Here is a 20,320-nt window from a genome sequence, read left to right as displayed (position 1 = left end):
TCAACTACTAGCTTCTTTGGTGCCGTTGGAATTGGTGATAACGAGATCTTATTTGATGAGATGAGGTTACCTGATATTTGTCTTACAGTTCAGAAAAACCTTGGGGGAAAAAACCCAACAAAGTAATCAGGTCCAGCGGGATTCGAACCCACGCCCAAGAGCAGCTCCTGAAGTGCAGGCAAACGCGCTATCGCCTGAGTTACGCCTGTGGTTCGTGTTGTGTAAGAAAATGCAACCTTAACAATCAAAATCACTGAACAATGCACAAAGTTCACAGATCTTTCTAATTTTTGGACACTCTGACGAAAATATTAATATTTATTTTAAGAAAGTACATGTTACGAATATTACAACATTTTTAAAGAGTGTCGAAAATACAACATGTTAGCTAGAAATTTCGCCTTCCAAAAATACACACAAAAGAATTACATGTTTATATAAATGATATTTAACAAAGATGCCATCTTCCGAAGCATACATGAAATGTTTGATAGTGGCGAATACGTAACAATGTAGGCGATGGTTATAATATTACAGTATTTTAAAAGTACGTTCTAATTTAGGTCCAATATTTATCTAGTAACATCTCATTTAAATACATAGATTACAAAAGAATTGTACAACTTCAGTAAGTTGTAAAATCATGGCCAGTGAAAATGTAGATATTCTATTTGTAGATTCTTTCTATATAGCATTTCTATCGCTATATATACAGGGTGTTTAAAAAATACGGGGCATAATTTCAGGTATGTATTTCCCACAAGTAGACAATCAAAATAGTTCATTACAACATGTGTCCGGAAATGCTTTATTTCCGAGTTATGGCCTTCACAACATTGAAATTCACCGGAACGTTTTTCTTTCCGCAGGTCGTTGTCATTACAGAAGATGTTCAAAATGTCCACCTCCTGCTTGAATACAGACCTCACATCGGTGTCTCATTGACCTGCGAACACGATCCCAAACTCCAGGAGTATTGCGTATGTCCTCAGAACATGCCACAATTCGATTCCAAAGGGATTCCAAATCAGGCACCGGAGACGAATAAACCAATGATTTTAAATGGCCTCACAAGTAGAAATCGAGAGGGTTCAGATCAGGTGAGCGTGGAGGCCAAGCAACTGGGTCACCTCTACCTATCCATTGATCAGGAAACCTTCGATCCAAGTACCTACACAACACTGAATGTAACCTTCGCCTCGGAATGAACTGTCAGAGTGCCCTCTTAATGTCTTCTTTGACTGTAACGACCTGCGGAAAGAAAAACGTTCCGGTGAATTTCAATGTTGTGAAGGCCATAAATCGGAAAAAAAAGCATTTCCGGACACATGTTGTAATGAACTATTTTGATTGTCTACATGTGGGAAATACACACCTGAAATTATGCCCCGTATTTTTTAAACACTCTGTATATATAAATATATGAAAAGAAATTTTGCGTGCTTGAGTTAACCAAAACAAATTCTGTTGATATTCCACATCAATGGAAAGGTAAGTAAACAGAACGTTCGAATACGAAACTGAAAATTCTAGAGCAACACTGGAGTATTGCGGTTAATATGTTTTGCATTGTCCTGCAAAAAGGTGAATGGACCCTTCATTTTTCAACATAAAACTGTTACAGGAGCTTCTTATCTCGACATGGTCATTAACTGGTTGCATGAAGACAGAGAAAACTTCATTGTGAGACAGGATGAGGCACTGCTGGGAAGTTAGATATCATCTCGATAGAACTTTTCTACAACGCTAGACTGGTCATGCAACAGTTGGAAACTAATCACTAATATTTTGGCCACCAAAAATCCCCGACCTAACCCCTGTGCCTTTTTTCTAAGGGGGTATATAAAAGATCCAGTTTTAATTCCTCCTCTTTCTACCAATCTAGATGACATGAAAATTCGCATCAGAGCAGATGTTGAAAATCTTGAGGAAAATGAGTTATTACTTGTTAGGCAGGAATTCAACCACTGCCTTGATAAATGTCGCATGTCGCAAGGTGTACTTATCGAACATTAAGTTGTTGGAAGAAACTTCAGCATTTAGCAGTTCAAGTCGTATAACTTATTGAAGTTGCCTATTCCTTTGTAATCACCAAGTATTTATTTCATTATACTAGCGGTGGCATAACATTAAAACAATGTGAGAATCGTATCACAAGATATAAAGAAATTACCTTATTTAATCATAACTCCGTGATATTGTCTGCAGCGAGGCAATCTTCTTGAAAGAAATTCAGTATTCATGTTGAACTTATTGCAATCAAAGGAAAAAACGGGAAAGATAGATGATCTTTTTATGAAGATTAAAAAGTAATTTCATTGTATGTGTTAATTGTGATGAAGAGAATAACAGTATTGGTGAAAGTGTGATAAATTGTAATTGGCTAAAAAGTGGACTTAGATAATTATATTGCTAGGGGATGGGGACAAATGAAATAATCTAAAGAGTGGTAGAACGGTGCGAACACTACTGCGTGTTCAGTTCAAAGTGTGTCATGGCTCGCTGTATGCCATCATGTGGCTAGCCGATGAGCCTAGAGAATTCAATCTTCCTACACTTCCGCAGAGGTGTATAACCTGTGAGGCAGAGAAGTTGCCTAGCAAGTACGGCGTTCATTATGAAGAGTACGTACCGATACGTACGGTAACGCCGGTAGTGGCAGGAATGTGAAATGTTTGGAAATATGTACTGTCGGGATATGGGGAGAGGGTTAAGACGATTACTTACGTATTTGTTGACATTAACTTCGACGGTCAACATGGACACGGAGCATTTGATTTGTGTTGTGGAATGTTACCGTACGCAACCGATGATAACAAATACCCTGCGCACGACTTGCCGCGCAAAACACAGTTCGAAAGAGGTTATGGTAGCACACAGACCGTACAGACCGCCATCTGTTGCTACGACGTTCAAGTTATACCGTACACGTTCTCAAGTTCAGATTGAAGAACGCCTTAAACAATAGGCAACTTCTCTGACATATAAGCTGAAACTCGCTTCAAATCGGTGACCCAACAACAGTGACGTCATGACACACTTTGAAATGAACCCCAGTAGAGAAGGACGTGATCTGGTCCAGAGAATCCAAAGTGTGGAAATGTGCGCGATATTCTTATTACAAATATGTGAATGTACTGTAATAGAGATTAGGGTGGTAGTATTGTACAATCGACTTGCAAAAAGAATAACAGTTAAGACTAATATGTGTCAATACGATGCCCCAGATACTGACTGAAAAAATTAGAAAATTCGTCCGTTATTACGCTGTTACAAATGAAGGGACAAAGCTGTAATTGTGATACCAATAGTAACGAAGTTCTAGTTCTAATAGTTAAGCTACAGTTAATTAGAGTACCTAAAGGATTAGTACGTAGGACGTCACTATCATGTATATGCTTTGACAACGGTATGTAAATGTAAGTATAGTTATGGTGAGTACCTGTATACAGCAATGTGAAGGTGCACCATTACTTGTATGATTTTTTTGATGACATTAAATATATATTATATACTAGCCGTACCCGTGCGCTCCGCTGCACCCGTTAGAAATAAATATAAAGTAATTACATAATTAAAATAGGACATTTGATCCAGGGAACATTCGTGTTTGATAGAAGGATAAATCGCTTAATATGTTACTTAATTTAAATTGCATCTAAATAATTAAAATGCGATCATTTTGGTCCAGAGACACTCATTTCGTGCAATGACAATTCCTTTAACATGTTTCTTAATTTTTATTACATGCAACCATAGTTTAATGAAGAGTGACATCATTTGGATTTAATGTGTACATTTTATTTTACTTGTTATATGTTTCTATTGAATTATGGTAATAACTTAATTTTAACCCCTGTTTTCTACGTATTCAGTAAATGGTGCTTGGCCCACTATGGTTCTGAACCCTTCAAATAACTTAAATTATATTATATTATATTATATTATATTATATTATATTATATTATATTATATTATATTATATTATATTATATTATATTATATTATATTATATTATATTATATTATATTATATTATATTATATCAGAAGTTACTGTAATAACATTATAGCATTATGTCCATCTAGAGAAACTACACTTTCCAATGGTGAATTAATAATTAATTATACAAATCGGTTAATTTAGCTTCCGATATTACTTCATACAAACACAGAAACATTCTCTGTAGGCTATCTTTCATAGCTTTCGATTGTTGCTGTCCAAGGCCCCTTATAGATGAAGTCATTTGTTTTTTAATTCATTACACGGCCTTAGATGGCAGTTATCTTAATTTAAAAACTCATTTATCTCATTAAATATCAGTCCTATCAAAATTTTTCAAGGAATAAAACTTATCGCAAATTATGTTTAAAGAAACTTTTGTTATGTAACATTTTTCATAAAAATGAATAATAAGCTAGATATTTCGATTTATTTAATTCAGGCCCCCTTACAACCCCCCTTTTAAATAATGTATTTTGAATGCCATATAGCCTAAAATCTAAGTTACAACGAACTTAATTTATATTCCAATTTTCATCGAAATCCGTTCAGTCATTATCGCGTGAAAAGGTAACAAACATACAGACATACATACATACATACATACATACATACATACATACATACATACATACATACATACATACATACATACATACATACATACATACATACATACATATATACATACATACATGGTTACCAAGTATGTATGCTGTTATGTTTATGTTTACATACATACATACATACATACATACATACATACATACATACATACATACATACATACATACATACATACATACAAACAAAAATTTAAAACAAGCGATTTTCGGTTTCAGGGTGGTTAATTATATATGTTAGGACCAATTATTTTTGGAAAAGCGAAAATTAGCAGAAAAATTTCGGCTACAGATTTATTATTAGTATAGATAGATATCATATATTGCAATCAGATCAGTAGGCTTATTTTTTGCTATATTTATATCTCTTTCAATATTTCATATTTTCGATGTTACTCTGGTATTCTGGTAAAGTTATGAGATACAACTTTCACGATTAAATGTGATTCAGCTGTTCTAAATCATCAAGTTGTATGTAGTCGACAGTGATATGTAGTGCATTACTGAATGTAAATTCTTAACTTCTCTCTGTTTTCGATAATTGAATAATCAATGTATTTGTGGCAGATGAAATGTAGTGGAAGTTGTGATTGACCTCAATGTGCAGCGAATCACAAAGGCACTCCAGTTGGAAGATCCCCTGCATTGCTCCGATGCAAGTGCTAATCAGAATTCGTTGTATCGTGTAAAGTAGATAAAAATATTAACAAGTAGAACTGTTTAATTTCGAACACTATGATGTATCAGAATTAAGGCTCATTCACAATGAAAATTAAACATAACGTAAGCGTTAACTTAAGAATATAAACGTTACAGTAAAATCAAGAAGTCATACCATCATTCACGATGGGAACATAAACATAACAGCAAACATACTTGGTAACCATGGAAACATAACAACGACGCCATTTCCTCATATTCTGTCGTATACTTCAGCGCTCCACGATTGTGTTCTGTTTGCAAATCACGTTTGGAGTTTGCAAACTTTCATGTTAACGTCTTACGGTAATGTTTGTCAATGCTTATGTGAATCATTGTGAATGATCCCATTTGGTAGCCTGGGCGCAAACTTCTGTGTTTATGTTACGGTTATGTTTAATTTTCATTGTGAATGGGCCTTTAGACTTTCGAGGTTTCCCACCGTGTCCTGAACTTGCTATTTCCAATGTTTCCGAACTGCATTAGGTTGGCAGATAGGTTAACACCAGAGGGGACGTTATATCTGGCTACTCTAGGTAGCTGACAACGTTGACAGGAAAGAAGTTAGGTACGCACGCCTTTACAACGAAGACATCAGGAAGAACAGGCGAAGCCTCTCCTGAGAGAAAGGTAGGACGTCAATCTAAATCCAGTACAGCCCAGGTCTATTTGTTTATAATTTTGTTAATAAAGTTATAGTGAACTACCAGTTAATCAACACTTATTACAGCTTATTACTTCTCCCTTCGATTATCCGCGTTTTTAGAAGTTACGTGCAACTTCTATCCTTCGTTAGCACTGATAATCTGGACTTAATATGTTTATATTTGTGGGTGTTAACATAATAATAATGCTGAACAATGTTTGGAGCTTTATTTTTCGGTGACAGTTGTCTAAATAGTGCCATGCTCTGTAAAACATTGTACAATTACTGAAAAATCTTAAAGTGTAATGAAGTTATCCACGAAAGTTCTGGAAATTTACAACTGAGAAATTTTATAATGAAACTGATTTGAAAATTTTAAGCAAAAGATTTATTACTCGTAAACAAAATGAAAGGCCTTGCCATGTTCGAGAGAACTGTACAAAATGCAGAGAAGGTAAATCTTGTGAGATGTTTCCTTCTAACAACAAGTCCCATGTCTTGCGCAATCTCTCTGAAAAGTATTGGCTCAACTCCCACAATTCTCGGAAATCAATTGAAAAAGTTTCCGTACAAGAATTAAATTTCCAATGACTAATGCAACGCACGGCAGCAAATTATGTCAAAATGGGGAAGGGACATGGTGAGGAGATAGTAAAAGACTTAGTGTGGGAATCTCTCAAATCAAGGCGACGAAAAACCAGACTCACCGCATTGTTTAAGGCACAAATGGGACACAAAGCATGGACCGATATCAATGCTAGATTAGCAACACCATCATACTTAGGAAGGGCAGATCATATTAGGAAGTTTAAATGTAGAAAACAAGGAACGGACGTGGAAAAATGTTCCTTTGTTAACCGCACAGTAGTAGACTGGAACAGCTTACCTGCGGCAATCTTTCAGGGTGGTCCTCTCAAAATCAATACATTTAAGGAAAGGTTGAGAAGATTAGACTGAAAATGTAATTGTAGTTGGAGTGTAATTATTTAAGTTGTGTCATGTAACTAATTAAGATAATATGTAATTACTTAAATTGGTAATAGCTGGGTAAAATAGAAGTACTTATAAGTTAGGTTTACTTTTGCTTATTGTTAGGGGTTATTATAGAATAGTTTTTATTTATAGTCCTAGGTTTATTGCATCTATTTATTTATAGTTAGAAATAAATTTAGGTTTATTTTATTTTATTTTTTTCTTTTATTGCTGTAATTATTGTATAATTGTAATGGTATTATTGTATATTATATATCACTGCCACCGGGTGTATACCCAATTGTACTTACTTACAAATGGCTTTTAAGGAACCCGAAGGTTCATTGCCGCCCTCACATAAGCCCGCCATCGGTCCCTATCCTGAGCAAGATTAATCCAGTCTCTATCATCATATCCCACCTCCCTCAAATCCATTTTAATATTATCCACCCATCTACGTCTCGGCCTCCCTAAAGGTCTTTTTCCCTCCGGTCTCCCAACTAACACTCTATATGCATTTCTGGATTCGCCCATACGTGCTACATGCCCTGCCCATCTCAAACGTCTGGATTTAATGTTCCTAATTATGTCAGGTGAAGAATACAATGCGTGCAGTTCTGCGTTGTGTAACTTTCTCCATTCTCCTGTAACTTCATCCCGCTTAGCCCCAAATATTTTCCTAAGCACCTTATTCTCAGACACCCTTAACCTATGTTCCTCTCTCAGAGTGAGAGTCCAAGTTTCACAACCATACAGAAGAACCGGTAATATAACTGTTTTATAAATTCTAACTTTCAGATTTTTGGACAGCAGACTGGATGACAAGAGCTTCTCAACCGAATAATAACACGCATTTCCCATATTTATTCTGCGTTTAATTTTCTCCCGAGTGTCATTTATATTTGTTACTGTTGCTCCAAGATATTTGAATTTTTCCACCTCTTCGAAGGATAAATCTCCAATTTTTATATTTCCATTTCGTACAATATTCTGGTCACGAGACATAATCATATACTTTGTCTTTTCGGGATTTACTTCCAAACCGATCGCTTTACTTGCTTCAAGTAGAATTTCCGCGTTTTCCCTAATCGTTTGTGGATTTTCTCCTAACATATTCACGTCATCCGCATAGACAAGAAGCTGATGTAACCCGTTCAATTCCAAACCCTGTCTGTTATCCTGAACTTTCCTAATGGCATATTCTAGAGCGAAGTTAAAAAGTAAAGGTGACAGTGCATCTTCCTGCCAATTGTAGTGTTAATAAATACATACATATGTAATCCAGAAATCCAACAACAAAAATTGACTGCATATTTCTTGTAAATGTGCGCTTTATTGTTTCAGAGAAATGTCTGGAGTTTAAGTCATTTGTTGCACACTTAATATAGCCTATTATATAATAATTTTGTTTATTATGCTATGCAAGACCCTTTTAATATCGAAGTTTAGGAATTATTCTAGAGGTCTGAACCACAGACAAAGCGAGCTGTAACCTCATCTAGCAAGTTCTGTGCTTGCCATGAACTTCTCCGAGACACTAAATTACCCATTTCGCTCATCCGTTATGCTTGAATGTGTGCCCCAAATAGACTCGACCGCGGGGGGGGGGGAGGAACAGTTTGTCATCAGGAGTTAGATGAGATGTGACTACTATGTCAACAACTCCAGTTTGCGCTCTCAGCCGCGTAAGCAAATTGTTTCTATAGCAACAATACCGTGAATTCGCTCTCGATCTCTAAAATAATAATAATAATAATTATGTGTATTATTAAAGATCCCCTCGTCACAACTCAGCTCGTTAAAGAGCCTATGCATGTCTCTCATACTCAACTGGTCCTTCTGCACGGCTAGCGAGACGAAACTTTGCATCTTGAAGACATTGTTCAAATCTTGCTGAAAATTCTATATTTCACTGGTGTTTATCGTCTGCGTTTTTTCTTCAAAATTTTACTTCCTACAACTCAGTATAGTACATTATACAACGAGCCTATAATGGTAGTAATTAAGACGGGAGTATGTTTATGAAACGAGCGCAAGTGAGTTTCATAATTTTCATACGAGCGTCTTAATTACCATTATAGGCAAGTTTCATACGACTTTTCATGCTCGACCATATTTCTAACTTGAAATTATTCATAAGTATCCATGTTATTCTTATCTGACTGAGGAGCGGAACTGACCTTGTGCAATATCTCGTAAATTGTGAGATGTGCGCAGACGCGAAAGTATTGATTTTTTTCCGAGAAACAAATGTCGACATTGACCTTGATATAATCTAGAGAGGAAAATAAACATTAATCTTGATATAATCTTGAAATTGAATTAGACATTGAAAAACGAGATGACAAATTAAATTTATTTGAATATTATTTACAATTAACGCTAATTATTATAGTAATAGAACTGACTTCATTTCAAATATAGGTGATTTATTGATTTATTGTTGTCTTTCGATTGCATATCCGAGAATAATCGATACTTGCGCTTTCATATTGCTACAATGGTATTTTCTGATTGGTGGAACATCTGAACTTTAATGAATAGGTGTACTTTAATGAGGTCCATTAAAGGGCTGCTACCAGGTGTATAATTACTACATTTCGGCATGGTCGAGCATAAAGATATTTAGTGACTTTATTGAAGGAAAAATTTGTTGTGGTACAAGCTATTTCAGAGAGCATTACATGTAGTTTTACTACTTTCTTCAATAATAATAATAATAATAATAATAATAATAATAATAATAATAATAATAATAATAACAACAACAACAACATAAGATCATACAATCTAATCTTATAAATCTTTCTCAAATGTAATATCAACTGCATTTCATATGTCTTCATGCATATGTAACACGTGCAGAAAATTAGGATTTGTGACATCGTTAGTGTAGTAGGAAAATGTACCAATATATTCTTTTGTCTTTATTTTTTTAATTAAAAATTAAAGATATTCACAATTTAAATGAATAAAAGTCCACTGTCTTTCCCTTCTCTTTCACATATTGCATTTCTCCACTCCTGTCTATCTTACGTTCGTTTTCAACATTTATCCACCCATCATAACCTAGACACACGATCACAACACTCCTCAATATTATCCATTCCCTCCCACCGAACATCCTCATATTCATCTTCTTTCACTGTGGCTGTTCCTCGGCTTTGGAATTCCCTACCGAGTAATGTCAGGGACTGTCAGACATCAAACCAATTTAAGAATAGGCTAACGAAATATTTCTATAACAATTCTTGTTAACAATAATAGCTGTTTCAGGTTTCTCAATGTTTAATGGTTATATATATCACAGATAAATATCTAAATTATCTCATTATTATTATTATTATTATTATTATTATTATTATCACTATTATTATTATTATTATTATTATTACTATTATTATCATCACTATTTCTTACCAACGTTTATTATTGTCACACTAACATTACTTATCCAACTTTCATTATTTACTTTCATGTTGTTTTATGGTCTAGATATTAATGTAATAACTATGTAACCAATTGTATTCAATTAGAATTAGAGTCTGGCTGGGCGGAAGAGAAGGCCTACTGGCCTTAGCTCTGCCAGGTTAAATAAATAAATAAATAAATAATAATAATAATTATTATTATTATTATTACTATTATTATTATTATTATTATTATCACTATTTCTTACCAACGTTTATTATTGTCACACTAACATTACTTATCCAACTTTCATTATTTACTTTCATGTTGTTTTATGGTCTAGATATTAATGTAATAACTATGTAACCAATTGTATTCAATTAGAATTAGAGTCTGGCTGGGCGGAAGAGAAGGCCTACTGGCCTTAGCTCTGCCAGGTTAAATAAATAAATAAATAAATAATAATAATAATAATTATTATTATTATTATTACTATTATTATTATTATTATTATTATCACTATTTCTTACCAACGTTTATTATTGTCACACTAACATTACTTATCCAACTTTCATTATTTACTTTCATGTTGTTTTATGGTCTAGATATTAATGTAATAACTATGTAACCAATTGTATTCAATTAGAATTAGAGTCTGGCTGGGCGGAAGAGAAGGCCTACTGGCCTTAGCTCTGCCAGGTTAAATAAATAAATAAATAAATAATAATAATAATAATTATTATTATTATTATTACTATTATTATTATTATTATTATTATCACTATTTCTTACCAACGTTTATTATTGTCACACTAACATTACCTATCCAACTTTCATTATTCACTTTCATGTTGTTTTACGGTCTAGATATTAATGTAATAACTATGTAAGCAATTGTATTCTATTAGAATTAGAGTCTGGCTGGGCGGAAGAGAAGGCCTACTGGCCTTAGCTCTGCCAGATTAAATAAATAAATATATTATTATTATTATTATTATTATTATTATTATTAAAGTACATAAATCAAATATTCCACATATAACTACAAGGCATTCTTTAAAAATTTACTGGTAAAATTTGTGATTATTTAACATAAATTTAGTGGCAATATTACGAAAAATGTTAATTAATAAATATTGACTATAATGTTATTATTCATTCACAAACGGATTCACTTAACTCAAAAACTAGGAACTTTTCAGATACGTTGCTCTGATACAAACCCTCCCTATGACGTAATCACAAGGGATAAGCAGCTATTGGCGCAGTAGCTCCAATGTGATCTTACTATGGCTTCCCTCCACTGTGTATTTACGCTTCCACAGGTGGTCGAAAGAGAACACCACCTTCCGAAGTATATGCCAAGGAACCACATTATTCGCTTTATTTTGTCACAATGTTACAGCTTTACTGAATATGTAAAAATCTCACGATAGAAGAGAGCATTTAAAATACCGGTACTAAAAATTCGTAGTTTTAAAATAGCGGAGATTCGTTACGAAGCCGGCATAAGAACCCCAAAGACGGAAGATTAGGCCCAATAAAAGAGAGGAATGAAGAATATTTAATCTTTTATTTCGTTACGGTCCGTCCCCCGTTTCACTGAATGTCTGTCGTTCAGAAGAATCGTCTGGCTTTAAGGAGAATAATAACCCGTTTGCAGGGGTATGTTCTGTCAGCAGCGCTAAACTCTCTGTTTATGTTTCTTTCTTTTAATTTGTTTGCACAAGTGGGAAGAAAACTCTCTTTCAGTTTATAGCTGAAGGCTGCCAACAATAATGCATAATCCTCAGCCCTCCGTCCATTACAAGAAACGGATTAGAAGCAGGGAAGGACATCGCGCCTCGAGTAATCAAATTCTCCTCACAGCAGATTTACAACCAAAGCTGCCGCGCTGGTTGCGGAATTCGCAACAGCAGGCGCAGATCTGAAGTTGCGTGGAAGTTATTGTCGTGGGTTCGAATCTCCTCTAGAGAATGAGAGTATCTCCTACCGGTGATGGATTTGTTCTCTACATGTTATCGTTTTTAACATGGGAATGGTCAATCTGCTTTATATGTGATCAGGGCTGACCCTGCTAATCGATAGTGATCGATAATTTGTTCGTGTAAGTGTGGCTTTTTTAGTTAATTTGTTCGTGTAAGTGTGGCTTCCTTAGTTATTACTTCTATGAATAGATGGCGAAGATAACAATCGGTATCGCCAATAGAAAATAAATATACTCGAATTATAGAATTCAAAATGTCATCCCTCTCTAATGATTGTAAACAGCGGGAAACCGCTGATACCGTCAATTATGACAATAATGTATACTGAATCTACATCAGCATTTTCCCTAATATCTTTTTACCCGTCACAATAATAGTGTCACCTAGTGAGAACTTGCGGAACTATTTGAAAGTTTGTCAATTTCTTCTATTCTTGGTTCTGACTGATCCCGTGGATAGAAACTTCGCTTACACGATCAGAAAACTGGAGGCCAGATATCTTTGAACGCCAGTGTAACTGAAAGAAGATATTTAATTAATTTAATATAGCAAAAAAGTGTAAATCTATAATTTTTTCTGCAGTTTATTCATACACAAAAACGGAAATTCCTTAAATGGTCAATGTCTATCTTGCGTCTCGTTTTCAAAATTTATCCACCCATCATAACCTAGACACACGATCACAACACTCTTCAATATTATCCATTCCCTCCCACCGAACATCCTCATATTCATCTTCTTTCACTGTGGCTGTTCCTCGACTTTGGAATTCCCTCCCGAGTAATGTCAGGGACTGTCAGACATCAAACCAATTTAAGAATACGCTATCGAAATATTTTTCTAACAATTTTGGTTAACAATAATAGCTGTTTCAGGTTTCTCAATGTTTAATGGTTATATATATCAGAGATAAATATCTAAATTATTTCATTATTATTATTATTATTATTATTATTATTATTATTATTATTATTATAACTATACACGGTTTACCCTATGAACAATAATATCCAACCAGCAGTGTAAGGGAAGTCGCTATGCTGAGACAGACTGCTGACCAAGCTCATGCCTCTCTTTATATTGTTGCAACGTGAAGGAGGAGCCAGCATTCGCTTCTTGTTTGTTATATGAGTGAAAGTGTTCAAATCCATGTGATGGTTTGCAGTGTTAAAGTTCATTCACAATGAAAATTAAACATAACGTAAGCGTAAACTTAAGAATGTAAACGTTACGGTAAAATCAAGAAGTCATACCATCATTCACGATGGGAACATAAACATAACAGCAAACATACTTGGTAACCATGGAAACATAACAACGACGCCATTTCCTCATATTCTGTCGTATACTTCAGCGCTCCACGATTGTGTTCTGTTTGCAAATCAAGTAAGCATAAGCATGAAAGTTTGGAGTTTGCAAACTTTCATGTTAACGTCTTACGGTAATGTTTATGTCAATGCTTATGTGAATCATTGTGAATGATCCCATTTGGTAGCCTGGGCGCAAACTTCTGTGTTTATGTTACGGTTATGTTTAATTTTCATTGTGAATGGGCCTTTAGAGTATCGAGGGTCGTCATTAAAACAGATTTATGTAGATAACGAACTGATAGCGATGGAGTTTCAGTTGCTGTAATTGGTGATTGGCGTCTGAAATGAAGCGTTACGTCAGCAGCCGCGGTGACTTCCTGTTCGAATCGCGCCGCTCGAGCGAGTGCGCACGTGATAACCTCGTTCACAGCGCCGCCGGCCGAGGAGCCCGCAAGTACTGCGTTGGGCCTGTCCTCCCTTTGCATACGGGCTATTCCATATGAAATCGATCAGTAAAAAATCTAGCATTTTTTTATACTCTATTTTTTTCCCTATTTATACAAGGTGCTGAGGGGAGTGCATTTTCAAAAGTCAAACGGTTTTCGTATTACTGAGCGACAAATTTAGCGTATTTTTATAAAAACAAGGCTCTTTCAGCTCTCAGAACTCCGGAACCATTTACTGCAGAACATTGAACGGGAGCTCATTTTGAAGCTGACATTTGGTAGGTTATGATAAGAAGTAATCCTTATTTTTTATCGTATACAGAGAGACAGATAATCCGATTTTACTCGCTTTTAGGCTTTTACCCATTTGAAAAATGTAAAAAAAAAATATTGAGGAAAAACCTTGCATTATTAAGAGGGATTCGGCATTGTTTGCTTAGTGGCTCGGCAATAAGTTTCGAGGGTATTAAATAGATTATTTTCACACACCTAGACTTGAACGGCGCAGTACCGCACGCACTGGCCGAGAGCTGAAGATAAGCGAGCATTGGGCGTCATTTTACTCCTGTGTTTATGAAAATCTGTGGTAAAGCTAGCCCAGCCATGACGCTAGACGACACATCACGTGTTTGTCTCCTGGCCTTGCTTGTCTCGACTACCTACAGTCAGCTGGTTAGTTCACGCGCGTACTATTTACTTCCTTTATTTGATATTTTCAATAGGCCTACTTTCTTATCAACGTACCACCAGTAAAAAATAAGTGTTTATTTGTACTTTCAATGCGGAATCTAACCATATATTTTAAAAATATTTTTTCGTGGCCAAAGGCGTCTTAATGAAGAAAAATTTAAATTTCTCCATTTCCATAAACAGTAAGAAAAACTGTTTACATGTCAATATAAACTTTAACTTTTCAGCATCAAAATAAACCATGATTTTGATCATTGGGTGAAAGGGTTTCGGAGCCACAACAGTTTAAAGTTGCTAATTTTATGAAAATACGATAAATTTAAATATTATTAATTTAAAAACTATAAAGTTCTGATGCCTCAAACTTTGCACAAAGCATTATATCACAGTTGTCTACGGACAGAAAAAGTTTCATTCTATTTAAAAATTGCAAGGTCAATTTTCTCTATATTTCGGTCGATTGGAGATGGAATAGCTTATGCGGTATTGAAAGTGCGGTTGAATCCACATCCAACACATGTCCGCTAATTTCACTACTCATGATTTAGATCACATTTTTTTTTAAATTACTCCATAACTTCTCTTATCACTATACTACAGTTTTATAATAGTACTAGTGGCTTGTGCAGCAAATGTTGCAAACTAAGTTCATTAGACGTATAAATAAAAAAAATTTCAGTTATTTTCAATGAAGAATACCAGACATTTTGAAAGTTATTTGCTTCCATAATAATTAAACATACTCCCTCTGAATGTTTTTTTATGCCAAATACTTTTTCTTGAACTTAACTTATCCATCATCAGTTTTTGAGTTTCAACGCGAAAACGCAAGTACTCGTAACAATGTCTGGACGATCAGTAGGTTTTTCATGTGGGAGTAAAGCAATACCGGTAGCTATTTCAGGTCATTGTAGAGTGTAGGTGAAACTTTCGAGCCAGTACTGAAGAGAACCACGCATATAAATATCTACACCACACCGCCATTAAATAATGAAAAAGACCCAACCCCACTTGGTTAATAACTATAAAAATGTTTGATTTTTAATAACAATATGTTACGTAAGTTTTGTAGTTATATTATATATATATATATATATATATATATATATATATATATATATAATAGCTGCCTCTCAGTAAATTATAGAAATGAAGATCTAATTTACGATATTCTCTACATCTACTTACATAACCCCAAAACGTTTCATTTTTATATCATCAATATAGCATTAATATGTATAATTAATGAAAAATAGTCACATCATGGCATTAACTACAATAATATTTAATTTCTAATGGCAATAATGTTATCAAACCACCTCAAGTTTTGTAGATTTTAATATCCAATACACAGCTGTACTCAGAAAATTACTCACCTGTAAATTATTTTTATTAAGTCTTGAAACTTTTCATAACCAACTGAATTTGAACTGTCAGCAATCCTGCAGTTCATGGTCTTCGTGTAATTGTAGTGTGTTTGTGTTTTGTTTTATTCTGAAAACTGACGACAGATGGATTTTGGAAAATAGCAAAATTATGTAGGAAAATTAACATTTCACTGAAAACTACTATTTTTCTGAAAAACTTTGGGTTCCAAGCTTCAAAATGAGGGGACATTTATTAAAATCCGTTCAGCCGTTTTCCCGTAATTTCCATTACCATTTCAAATTTTATATATATATATATATATATATATATACTAGTGGCTTGTGCAGCTAATGCTGCTAACTAAGTTCATTGGAAGTTCAAATTAATTTTTTTCAAATTTATTTCCAATGAATACCAGACATTTTGGACGTTATTTGCTTCCATAATAATGAAACATAGGCCTACCCCTCTGAATGGTTTTCTTCATGCTAACTAAATACTTTTTATTTAACCTACGTACACATCTTCAGTTCTTGAGTTCCAATGAGAAAACACAAGTAAAAGTGTCATAACAATCAGTCGGTTTAACATGTGGGAATGAAGCAATAGCTATTTCAGGTTATTGTGGATTGTAGGTTAGAGTTATGAAAATATCCTCTCCTCTCTCCCCCGTGCCCTCGTGTCCTCGTGCCCCCGTGCCCTGGTGCCCTCGTGCCCCGTGCCCCCGTGCCCCCGTGCCCTCGTGCACCCGTACCCTCGTACACCCGTGCCCTCGTGCCCCCGTGCCCTCGTGCCCCCGTGCCCTCGTGCCCCCGTGCCCTCGTGCCCCCGTGCCCTCGTGCCCCCGTGCCCTGGTGCCCTCGTGCCCCCTTGCCCTGGTGCCCTCGTGCCCCCGTGCCCTCGTACCCCCGTGCCCTGGTGCCCTCGTGCCCCCGTGCCCTTGTGCCCTCGTGCCCCCGTGCCCTCGTGCCCCCGTGCCCTGGTGCCCCCGTGCCCCCGTGCCCTTGTGCCCCCGTGCCCTCGTGCCCTCGTGTTCCCGTGTCCTCGTGCCCTCTCGCCCTCTTCTCTTCTCTTCTCCTTTTCTTTTCTCCTGTTTTCATGTTTTTTGCCTTCTTACTCCATTCGCTTGCTTTTACGTGATTCTCAATCTCTCCTACTGTATCTTAGATCCTTGTCATTGTCACAAGTTTCATACTCAATCTCTACATTGCCTTCAGCATCATCATCATCTGAACTTTCATCTATGATCTGCAGAGTAGTGTCGATCACCACGTAAGTTTTCATCCAGTGTTACTTTGTTAGATAAAACACACTTAATGCGGAATAAATAAACTGCACTAACAAAATGTTTTCTATTAATACTATTGATACGTAAATCTGACGTACACTTCCAAATAATTATCTCATAATAAGTTGGCCAAGCGTGTAAGTTGCAACCTGCTGTCACGACTACTATAGTCAGCAACTGAAAGACGGAGGCATAGCTAGAAGGAGGTGCTCTCTTGGCGGGAAAAGTAGTGAGGATCAATTGTTTATCCATTATACGTCAAAATTACGTACGACAGAAGTTTTAAACAATGACATTACTTCCTTGTGAGCAGAAAGAAAACCACTGTTTGATCACAGGATAGAGATATGTTCTCTATACTGTGGTTTGATTTCCACATATCCTACAAGTTTAATACAAGTAGTGTTAAGTTCATAACAATAACCTTAGTATCTCGTTATCATTATATTACTTCTCTTCAAATAATTATCTACAGTCAGATGGAAAGAAGTTCATGATATTATACGTTCTCGTGCATAAAATCGAAACTTGACGTTGATGTCGATGTTATAGGCATTCCTAATTTATAGTCTCCACAAATGTTGACGCAACATCCGTCGATCAACCACGCTGTTACGTAAGTTTTATAGTTTTCAGTTATATATATATATATATATATATATATATATATATATATATATATAGCCGTTACTCAGTATATTATAGAAATGAAGATCTAATATAAAATCTTCTTTCTATGCGTCTACTTACTTAAGGCCCCAAAAGATTTCACTTTCACATCATCAGTATACCATTATGTGTTGCATTAACTATAATATTTCATTTTTAATGGTAATAATGTCACCAAACATTCTTAAGTTTTGTAGTTCTTAATATCGAATACACAGCTGTACTCGGAAAACTACAGACCAGAGAATCAGACTTGTAAATTATTTTTATACGTTATCAAAAAATTACACAAATGAAGATCGACATATTGGCATTATGATGTGAAAGAATCTGACCCATCTGAACTCTAAGTATGTCAGCAATCCTGTAGGTCATGGCCTTCGTGTAATAGTCTATTGTTTATTGTTGTGTGTTTTAAGCGTCATGAAGGGATGCCAGATCAGGCAGGCAGGTACTCACTCAAAGAACTCCTTCGCAGGGCTGGTGCTCTTGTTGCTCCGCGCACTCATGTTCTGCGCGCAGTCGTTCGTGTTCCACGGGTTGCCGCACGTCGTCCAGGGCAGCTCGTATGTGAACGACGCCAGCAGGTAGTACACCGCCCAGCCGATGATGGTGTTGTAGTACATCCCCATGTAGATGTCCATCAGACAGATCGCGTACCCGATCCCTGCACACACAAAGCTGCGGCATAAACCTCAGTCATGTGTGAATACTACGTGAAACTTTAGCTGTGGTAATGCTTCCTACACTGACCACGCGATATCTGTAGTAATCCTACCTACACTGACCACAGAATATCTGTAGTAATCCTTCCTACACTGACCACCGGATATTTGTAGTAATCCTTCCCACACTGACCACAGAATATCTGTAGTAATCCTTCCTACACTGACCACCGGATATCTGTACTAATCCTTCCTACACTGACCACCGGATATCTGTAGTAATCCTTCCCACACTGACCACCGGATATCTGTGGTAATCCTTCCTACACTGACCACCGGATATCTGTAGTAATCCTTCCTACACTGACCACCGGATATCTGTAGTAATCCTTGCTACACTGACCACCGGTTATCTGTAGTAATCCTTCCTACACTGACCACCGGATATCTGTAGTAATCCTTCCTACACTGACCACCGGATATCTGTAGTAATCCTTCCTACACTGACCACCGGATATCTGTAGTAATCCTTCCTACACTGACCACTGGATATCTGTAGTAATCCTTCCTACACTGACCACCGGATATCTGTAGTAATCCTTCCCACACTGACCACCGGAAATCTGTAGAAATCCTTCCTACGCTGACAACTGACCACCGGATATCTGTAGTAATCCTTCCTACACTGACCACCGGATATCTGTAGTAATCCTTCCTACACTGACCACCGGATATCTGTAGTAATCCTTGCTACACTGACCACCGGTTATCTGTAGTAATCCTTCCTACACTGACCACCGGATATCTGTAGTAATCCTTCCTACACTGACCACCGGATATCTGTAGTAATCCTTCCTACACTGACCACCGGATATCTGTAGTAATCCTTCCTACACTGACCACTGGATATCTGTAGTAATCCTTCTTACACTGACCACCGGATATCTGTAGTAATCCTTCCTACACTGACCATCGGATATCTGTAGTAATCCTTCCTACACTGACCACCGGATATCTGTAGTAATCCTTCCTACAATGACCACCGGATATCTGTAGTAATCCTTCCTACACTGACCACCGGATATCTGTAGGTGAGTGGATATTTCTTCGAACTATTTCTTTCAAATTCAGGGAAGAATATTTATCTGAGTCGTAATGAACTGCATTTCGAAGTACAAAGTCAAAATAAATTTAATATTATTGTTAAAGTGAGTCAATTTTTATATAGAGTATAATTTTCTGTGCTAATATTTTCTGAATTATTTCAGTGACAGTTTTGCATTAGTGACTTTATATGCTGAACCTGAAAGTATAAACTTCTAGACTATTTTCCACAAAATTTAATGACTGAACTGCAACTGTGTTTACCACAAAATGTAGAATTGTACGAAATGTATCAAGCAAAGTGAACTTCATTAAAACTTCATATTGAAATGGGTTGAAAACTGATGTGGTTAATGTCATGAAAATAATTAAGACATGTCTTAGAAAACATGGGAAGTGTGTGATTATGAAGTTTCCACATCAATTACAAGTAACATCGG

The 20,320-nt window shown here is 35.9% G+C and overlaps 1 protein-coding gene across 2 annotated transcripts in view; it reads right to left on the bottom strand.

Annotated features, from left to right (window-relative positions):
• SerT (Serotonin transporter) overlaps nucleotides 1–20,320 on the bottom strand; it is a 369,951-nt gene that overhangs the window by 76,301 nt on the left and 273,330 nt on the right. For both annotated transcript variants that reach the window (XR_011334757.1, XM_069838824.1), the window contains exon 4: nucleotides 18,571–18,778. Coding sequence is in view for 1 of the 2 variants with exons in the window: in XM_069838824.1 (XP_069694925.1) it covers nucleotides 18,571–18,778 (208 nt within the window). In the remaining variant the exon portion in view is untranslated. The remainder of the gene's footprint in view (nucleotides 1–18,570; nucleotides 18,779–20,320) is intronic.

Source organism: Periplaneta americana, chromosome 11, assembly GCF_040183065.1.
Source record: "Periplaneta americana isolate PAMFEO1 chromosome 11, P.americana_PAMFEO1_priV1, whole genome shotgun sequence".
NCBI lineage: Eukaryota > Metazoa > Arthropoda > Insecta > Blattodea > Blattidae > Periplaneta > Periplaneta americana.
This window is presented reverse-complemented; position numbering and strand designations above follow the sequence as displayed.